General features: G+C 67.6%; 1 protein-coding gene across 1 annotated transcript in view; it reads right to left on the bottom strand.

Annotated features, from left to right (window-relative positions):
• Positions 1–8,156, bottom strand: part of CELSR2 (cadherin, EGF LAG seven-pass G-type receptor 2) — a gene marked incomplete at its 3' end in the record, with an annotated part of 23,724 nt that overhangs the window by 6,191 nt on the left and 9,377 nt on the right. Inside the window, exons 8-21 of the mRNA XM_010584768.1 lie at positions 7,873–8,058; positions 7,634–7,747; positions 6,504–6,678; positions 6,023–6,164; positions 5,561–5,681; positions 5,285–5,468; positions 4,853–4,954; positions 4,063–4,157; positions 3,756–3,965; positions 2,652–2,835; positions 1,819–1,962; positions 1,033–1,213; positions 711–878; positions 221–347 (exon numbers count right to left, since the gene is read on the bottom strand). Coding sequence (XP_010583070.1) covers positions 221–347; positions 711–878; positions 1,033–1,213; positions 1,819–1,962; positions 2,652–2,835; positions 3,756–3,965; positions 4,063–4,157; positions 4,853–4,954; positions 5,285–5,468; positions 5,561–5,681; positions 6,023–6,164; positions 6,504–6,678; positions 7,634–7,747; positions 7,873–8,058 — 2,133 coding nt within the window. The remainder of the gene's footprint in view (positions 1–220; positions 348–710; positions 879–1,032; positions 1,214–1,818; positions 1,963–2,651; positions 2,836–3,755; positions 3,966–4,062; positions 4,158–4,852; positions 4,955–5,284; positions 5,469–5,560; positions 5,682–6,022; positions 6,165–6,503; positions 6,679–7,633; positions 7,748–7,872; positions 8,059–8,156) is intronic.

Raw genomic sequence — 8,156 nt, 5'->3', positions numbered from 1 at the left:
CCCCGCCCCTTCTGCCAAGCCCCACCCACCTCCTTGTCCCCTCCCCCTTTTCACAAGCCCCGCCCCTTCCACCCCACAGCCCTGCCCACAGCATGGCACCACCCGCCCAGCCTGGTCCCCACGTGTCCCCCTGCCAGCCCCATCCCCCGTGTGCCCCATGTCCCCACGCCAGGGCCCTGTTCCCGGGTCACCCCCATGCCCCGGGTCCCCCGTGTCCCACCTCACGGCGGGAGATGTCCATGAGGACGGCGAAGCTGGTCAGGTGGTGGCACTGGCAGCTGACGTGGCTCCGGTTGCGGAAGACGACCTCACAGCCCCGCGCCGACCAGCCACCCGTGCCGCCCGCCCTGCACCGGCACCCTCAGCCACCGTCTGGGACACCCATCCCACCCCACCCGGGGACACAGGGACACCCACCGGCACCCTCAGCCACCACCCGGGACACCCACCCCACCCAGGGACACCCACCAGCACCCTGTCCCTGATACCCCCCAGGGTCTGAGCTGCCCAGCACGACCCCATCCCCATCACCCACCCGTGATCCCCAGGGACAAGGCCGCCCCATCCCCGCACCACCAGCCATACCCATCACCATGTGCCACCCCCTCCCTCCCTGCCCGTCGGGGCACCCACCCCACCCTGTCCCCATGTCCCCTATCCCCACCCAGGGGTGTCCCTGTCCCTGTCCCTGTCGCCCCCCCCCGGCTCACAGCAGGGAGTGGTTCCAGAAGACGCAGATGGGCTTCGAGCGCTCCTGGGTCTCCAACAGCCGGAACTGGAGGGTGATGGGCTTCGCCAGCGCCCGCGGTGCCCGTGCCCCCCCCGCGTGCACGCTGATGCTCACCACCGGTGTGTTGATGATAGGGCGCTTGGGCACCCTGGGGTGCACCAGAGTCAGGGTCCCCACCCAGGCGTGGGTACCCTGTCACACTTCTCGGTGACCCGCTGTGCCCTGGCACCCCACGGGCACCCTCCCAGCCCCCTGTGCCCCCATGCCCTGGCCCCCCCACTGCCCCCTGGTCCCGCGGGTACCTGAGGCTGCGCTTGTCGGTGTCGTACTGCTCGGGCAGGAGTCCGGCCAGGGTACGGTAGATGATGACGCTGGCGATGGCCTGGCCCTCGCCCAGTGCCGGGTGGCGCTTGTGCCGGGTCACCAGGGTCACCTCCTCCTCTTCATCCTCCTCCTCCTCCTCCTCCTCCTCCTCTGTAGCTTCTTCATCCTCCCCTTCCTCCTCCTCCTGCCCACCCGTGCCCTGTGGTGGCTGCCCGTGCCCAGCAGAGGGGTCTGGGGTGCACGGGCAGGGGTCTGGCATGATGCTCTGCCAGCTCCATGGTCACGCCAGTGTCCCCAACCCTGCCAGCCCCATGGCCACACCAGGGTCCCCAGCTCTGCCAGCTCCATGGCTACGCTGAGGTCCCCTCATCCATGCCAGCCCCATGCCAGGCTCCCCAGCTGTGCCAGTCCCACAGCCATACCAGGATCCCCGCCCCGAAACCTGCCAACCCCTTGTCCATGCCAGGATCCCCAACCCTGCCAGCCCCATTCCAGGGTCCCCCTGACCCTGCCAGGCCCACTGCCACACTGGGGTCCCCAACCCTCCCAGCCCCGTGCCAGGGTCCCCAGTCATGCCAGCCCCATGGCCAAACGGGTGTCCCCCCAACCCTGCAAGCCCCATGGATGCAACAGGGTCCCCAACCCTGCCAGCACCACGCTGGGGTCCCCAACCCTGCCAGCCCACGGTTGTGCTGGGGTCTCCCCCACCCCCCCAGCCTGTGCCAGCTCCCCCTGTCCCCTCATTTCCCCCCACTGGGACTCACGCCTGCCCTCGGGGGGCCGGAAGACGCTGTCTGGCAGGATGACGGTGGTCTCCAGGTCGGGCGGCTTCTCCCCCCGCAGCGCCTCGTAGCGTGGCAGCCGGGCGCCCGCAAAGCTGCCCTTGTCCAGCCGCACCACCGACACCACTGCGGCACTGTGTCACCCAGGGGCCCTGCGGCACCCTGTGTGCCCGGCACCCACAGCCCCTGGCACCCACAGCCCCTGGCACCCACAGCCCCTGGCACCCACAGCCCCTGGCACCCTGTGTGCCCAGCACGGACCCTGGCACCCACAGGTGCTGGCACCCACAGTGCAGGTCCCTGGGTACGTGTCCCCTGGGCACACTTGTGGCAGCATCCCTTGTGCACACACACACAAATGCCCGTGATCCTGGGCACACGTGTGTCCCTGGGTACATGTAGCGGAGGGTATGGTATTCATGTCCATGTCACCAGGCACACACATGTCCCTTGGGACATACGTCCCCTGGGCGCACACACACACCCACAAGCCTAGTCACACATGTGTCCCTGGTCACACACATGCTCCCAGACACATGCATGTCCCCATCCCTCGGCACACAGGAACCCACAACCCTGGGCACACACATGCCCATGTCGCCACATGCACAGGTGTCCTTGGGCACACACATGTTCCCAGGTGCACGCATGTCCCCCAGGCACACACATGTCCATGTCCCCAGCACACATGTCCTTGGGCACACATCATGTCCCCCGAGCACACGTGTTCCCAGGCACACCCATGCCCACGTCCTCAGGCACACGTCCCCCAGGCACACGCATGTCCCCATCCCTGGGGGGGTGTCCCCGCTCACCGATGTTGGGGGTGACGATGGTGAAGGGGCTGAGGTAGGTCTGGGGCATGTTCTGCGCCAGGGCGCTGGCGTAGTCCTCGAAGTGCTTCAGCAGCCAGGCCGTGCCCCCCTCTGTCTGCTGGATCAGCTCCCAGTGCCGCTTGTTGCTGGTGTCCAGCAGGGCGCTGCCCACCCGCAGCAGGTTCTGCCGGGACGGGCAGGGGTGGGCAGTGCTGCCGGGTGCCTGCCACCCTGGCATCTGGGCAGGGTTTTTCCCTCCCTCTCTCTGCTTCGCTTCCCTGCAAGGCTCTGTGGGCTGGGGTACCCTGGCACAGACAGCTGGTGCCAGGTATGCTGTAAACCCCCCCCCATCTGTGGGTGAGGCAGTGCCCATCACCCTGGCATCTGGGCTTATGAAAGGGAGCACTGAGCCCACCCCACCTACAGCTCAGCGATTCCCTGGGGAGCAGGGAATGGAGGAGGTGCCCTGGCACTGCCAGCTGCTCCCAGGCACTCCCTGCCCCAGTATGCACTCCATTTCCAAAGGGTGCCCATCACCCTGGTGTCGGGCCTCCTGCCACTAGCCCATGCTCCATTACAGCTCAAGGGGAGGGGGCATCCTGGCACTGCCAGCCAGCCCCACCATCCACCCCTCTCCAAGCATCACCCTGCAGACACAGGCCCACCCCCCCCGCTGCCACGAGGGTGCCCATCACCCTGGCATCTGGGCTTCTCCACCAGCCCATGCTGCCCTGTGAATCACAGCATGGAGGGGGCACCCTGGCACTGCCAGCTGCTCCCAGCCATGCCCTGACCCAGCATGCACCCCCTTCCAAAAGGCTGCCTATCACCCTGGCATCCAGCCTCCTGCACCAACCCACCCACGAGGGTGCCCATCACCCTGGTGTCAGGCCTCCTCCACCAGCCCACGCTCCCCTGCAGATTAAGGCATGGAGGAGGTGCCCTGGCACCTTTCAAAAGGCTGCCCATCACCCTGGCGTCTGGGCTCCTGCACCAACACCCCCCCCCTTCCCATGAGGGTGCCCATCACCCTGGCGTCTGAGCTCCCGCACCAACACCCCCCTCCACCACAAGGGTGCCCATCGCCCCGGCGTCGGGCCCCACCTCGGTGAAGTGGACGTCCTGGGTGGCGGCCAGGCGGAAGCCGCGCTGGGCGCTCTCGTGCTGCAGCAGGCGGCTGGCCAGCCGGTACGCCAGGCGCAGGTCGCTGCCGAAGTAGGCGGCCGTGCGGCGGGTGGCATCGTGCAGCTGCAGGGCCACGCGCCGCGACTGCGCCGGGTCCAGTGCCGACTCGTTCCGCGACAGTCGTTCCGCCTGGCGGGCGGCATCGTTAGCGGGGAGGCGGTGGTGGCATCGTCACCGTCCCCACGTCCCCGTCCCCCCATCGTCCCCCGCCCCCGGGGACGCTCACCCAGGCCCGGAGGGCGGCGAAGGCCAGGGAACTGCAGTTGAAGAGGTTGGGGGGCAGCCAGCCCTTGTGCTCATCACAGTGTCGGACTGCTGTGCCTGCGGGGACGGTGGCCCGGTGGTGACACCGTGGTGTCACCACCCCTGCCCTGGCCCAGCGGTGACACTGCCGGGTCACTCCACCCTAGCTCCGTGCCAGCAATGCCACCAGAGCGTCACCCCCCCAGCCCCATCCCAGCTCTGCCACCACCACCATGTCACCCCCCTGTCCTGTCCCAGCAGTGCCACCAGAGAGTCACCCCACCCCAGCTCCATCCCAGCAGTGCCACCACCATGTCATCCCCCCGCCCCACCTCAGCGGTGACACCATGGTGTCACCTCCCCCCATGATGTCCCAGTGATTCCACCACTGTGTCACCCCCCAGCCCTGTCCCAGTGGTGCCACTGTGGTGTCACCACCTCCAACCCATCCCAACAGTGCCACCACACTGTCACCCCCCCTTCCCTCTCCCAGCAGTACCACCATGGTGTCATCCCCTCTCAACTCAGTGGCGACACCATGGTGTTGCCTCCCTGACCCCATCCCAGTGGTGCTACCGCAGTGTCACCGCCCCCATCCCATCCCAGCAGTGCCACCATAGCGTCACCCCCCCCGGAGCTCTGTCCCAGCAGTGCCACCACAGTGTCACAACCCCTGTCCCTGTCTCAGCAGTGCCATGGTCTTGTGTTCCCCCCATCTCAGCGTTGCCACCACGGTGCCACCCCCCACCCCGTCCTCACATCCCCCCACCTACCGATGGATCCCTTGGGGCAGGGGGCAGCGGCGGGCAGCCCGAAGCGGGTGCGGGGCCACCAAATGCTGGCCTCGATGGCACGGGGACAGCTGTCGTAGTTGACTGTGGGGCAAAGCAGGGCATCACGCTGGGGTGACAGCAGTGGCACCTGGTCGCTGGCACCCAGGGTGACAGCAGGGTGACATAGGGTGACAGCAGGGTGGTAGCAGTGGCACTTGGTTGCTGGCACCCAGGGTGACAGGAAGGTAACAGCAAGACGACACAGGTTGACAGCAAGGTGACAGCAGGGGCACCTGGTCGCTGGCACCCAGGGTGACAGCAAGGTGACACAGGGGTTCAGCAGGGTGACAGCAGTGGCACTCGGTCACTGGCATCCAGGGTGACAGAAGGGTGACAGCAGATTGATGGTGGCACCCAGGCCCCATCACCCACCTTCGCAGCCGCTGGCCGTCACCTCGGCGAAGGGGTTGTCACAGCGGTCGCAGTGGCGGCCGATGACGCCGGCCTTGCAGGGACACTGCCCGCTGGTGGCATCGCAGAGGCGGGACAGGGACCCGGTGGGGTAACAGTCGCAGAGCAGGCAAGAGTCGCTGCCCGCTGGGCGGTAGTGGTTCTCCTGGGGGGGGTGATGGGTGGCACCATTCGGGGGGGTTGCCACCATCCCCCTGGGGTCACCGTGGGCACGGGACGCTGGGGACGGGGACTCACCTTGCAGCGACACTCGCCTGTCGTCTTGTTGCAGTCGGGGTCGAAGCCCTTGGTGACGTCGCAGCTGCAGGGGCCGCAGGTGGGGTGGCCCCACCACCCCCGCGGGCACGGCTGGGCCTCCCTGCCCGGGTGGCATCGCACGATGTGGCACAGCGTGGCACGGCCTCCACATCCAGCACCGCCACCCTGCTTGTCCCATGCCCACCCTGTCCCTTGCCCCTTGCACAGCCACTATGGTTCTTGCACGGGCAGCGTGTTCCTTGCACGGGCACCGTGCCCATCCTGTGCCCACTGTGCCCCTTGCACGGCCACCCTGCCACTTGCATAGGCATCATGTCCCTTGCACAGCCACTGTGCCCACCCTGTCCCTTGCACACCCACCATGCCCCCTCACACACTCAGCAAGAGGGACGGGCATGTGCGAGTGCGACTCGCGCGTGCCCATCCCTCGCTGCCACTCACTTGTGCTCGCAGTAGGGACCGAAGTGACCTTGGGGACACTCGCATGTGTAACCATGCACCGAGCCTGGTTTGCGGGCGCAGGTGGCTGGGGACTGGCAGGGGTTGAGGGCACAAGCGCTGACACAGCTGTCACCGAAGTAGCCTGGGCACGAGGACGGGCATGGTTGGGGACATTGTAGAGAGGGGGTGTCACCGGGGAGGGTGGCAGTGCCCAGGGAGGGTGGCAGTGCCCTGGGGACAGTGACAAGGAGGTGGCAGTGCCCAGGGAGGGTGACAGTGCCCTGCAGGTGGTGATGGGGGTGGCAGTGTCCTGGGGACAATGATGGGGGGGGTCCAGGGAGGATGGCAGTGCCCTGAGGACAGTGATAAAGGGGGTGGCAGTGCCCAGGGAAGGTGGCCATGGCAATGGCAGCAGTGCCAGGAGTGGCAGTGCCCAGGGGACAGTGAGGGGTGGCAGTGCAGGGTGTCCCCAGGCACTCACCGGGGTGGCAGCGGCAGGAGAAGCTGTCCCAGTCGTCGCTGCAGTAGCTGTGGGGGGGGCAGGGCCCCGAGTCGCAGGGGTCGGGCAGGGCACAGCCCCCCTCCACGTTCACCCGCGCCGCCTGCGCCACGCTCAGTGCCACCGCGCTGGCCGCCGTCTCGCCCACACGCACGCCCTGCGTCACGACCACATCGTCACCCCTCCTGCTGTGCCTCAGTTTCCCTCGCTAGAATCCGGCCCCCCCCCTCCATGCCACCCCGTCCCCACATCAACGTACCCCCAGCCCTGCCCCAGGAGTTATGCCCGTGCCCACATCCCTGCCCCCATGCCCAGCCCCAGGGCCGTGTCCCTGTGCCCCCACAGCCCCGTGCCCATGTGCCCCCCATCCCCACGTCCTATGTCCCTGTACCCATGTCCCTGTGCTCATCCCCTGTGCCCAAACGTCCCACGTCCCTGTGCCTTGTGCCCATACCCACATCCCTGTGCCCACGTCCCCATGTCCCCACATCCCACTGCCATGTGTCCCACGTTCCCATTCCCTGTGCCCATACGCCCATGTCCCCATTCAATGTCCCCATGCCAATACCCTGTGCCCATGTTCCCATGTCCCTGTGCCCATGCCCCTGGCCCCCACTGCCGTGTTCGTGTCTCCACGCCCTATGCCGCGTCCCCAAGCCCATACCCCCCTGTCCCTTTGCCCACCACCCCTGTGCCCATACGCCCCCTGTCCCCATGCCTCATGTCCCTGTGCCCAGATGTCCCATGTCCCCATGCTTTGTGCCCATACTCATGTCCCTGTGCCCATGTCCCCATGCCCGTGTCCCCACATGCAACCAATGTCCCCCTGCCTGTTACATCCCATGTCCCTATGCCATACACCCGTATGCATGCCCCTGTGTCCCTGTCCCTATTTGATGTCCCCATGCCCCGTGCCTGTGTCCTTAACCACGCTCCACGCCCACGTCCCTGTCCCCATACCCGTGCCCCCCCACCATACCCATGTCCCCACGCCCTATGCCGAGTTCCCAAGCCCATACCCCCTCGTCCCTTTGCCACCACCTCTCTGCCCATACGCCCAATGTCCCGTGTCCCCCTGCCCTATACCCAACACCCCCTGCCCGTGCCCGTACCTGCAGGCAGCCACGGAAGCCCTGCTCCACGGTGCCGCCGTCACCCGCCATCCCCCCCACGCTCAGTGTCCGCAGCCGCAGCCCCTGCAGCTCCCCGGCCACGTCGGCCACCGCCTGCGGGCACGGGGGGGGCACTTAGACACCCATGGGTGTCATGGTGGCACCCATGGGATGAGCAGAGAGGTGTGCCAGCTCCGTGCCTCAGTTTCCCCCCCCCCACCCCGGAGGTCCCAGCCTACCTGGTGGCGGCCATAGTCGAGGGCGAGGAGGAGGAGGGTGGCGGGGGGGGGGCGGCCAGGGGCCCCCCGCAGCTCCAGCTGGAGGTGGTGCCAGTCGCCATCGTTGACCTTGGTGTGGGGCAGCCGCAGCCAGGCCAGGCGGGAGCCCCCCTGCCAGACGCCCGCCTCCGCCTGCCCCTCGCTCAGCTGCCGAGAGGGACGTCAGTGCCCCCCGCACCCCGGGGGGGACAACACAGCCCTGGCACTGCCCCCAGGGCAATATCCCCCACCCAGGGCAATACCCC

Source organism: Haliaeetus leucocephalus, unplaced genomic scaffold (assembly GCF_000737465.1).
Source record: "Haliaeetus leucocephalus isolate CR32 unplaced genomic scaffold, Haliaeetus_leucocephalus-4.0 Scaffold1000, whole genome shotgun sequence".
Taxonomy (NCBI): Eukaryota; Metazoa; Chordata; class Aves; order Accipitriformes; family Accipitridae; genus Haliaeetus; species Haliaeetus leucocephalus.
Note: the sequence above shows the minus strand (reverse complement) of the source record. Positions and strands in the feature narration are given on the sequence as shown.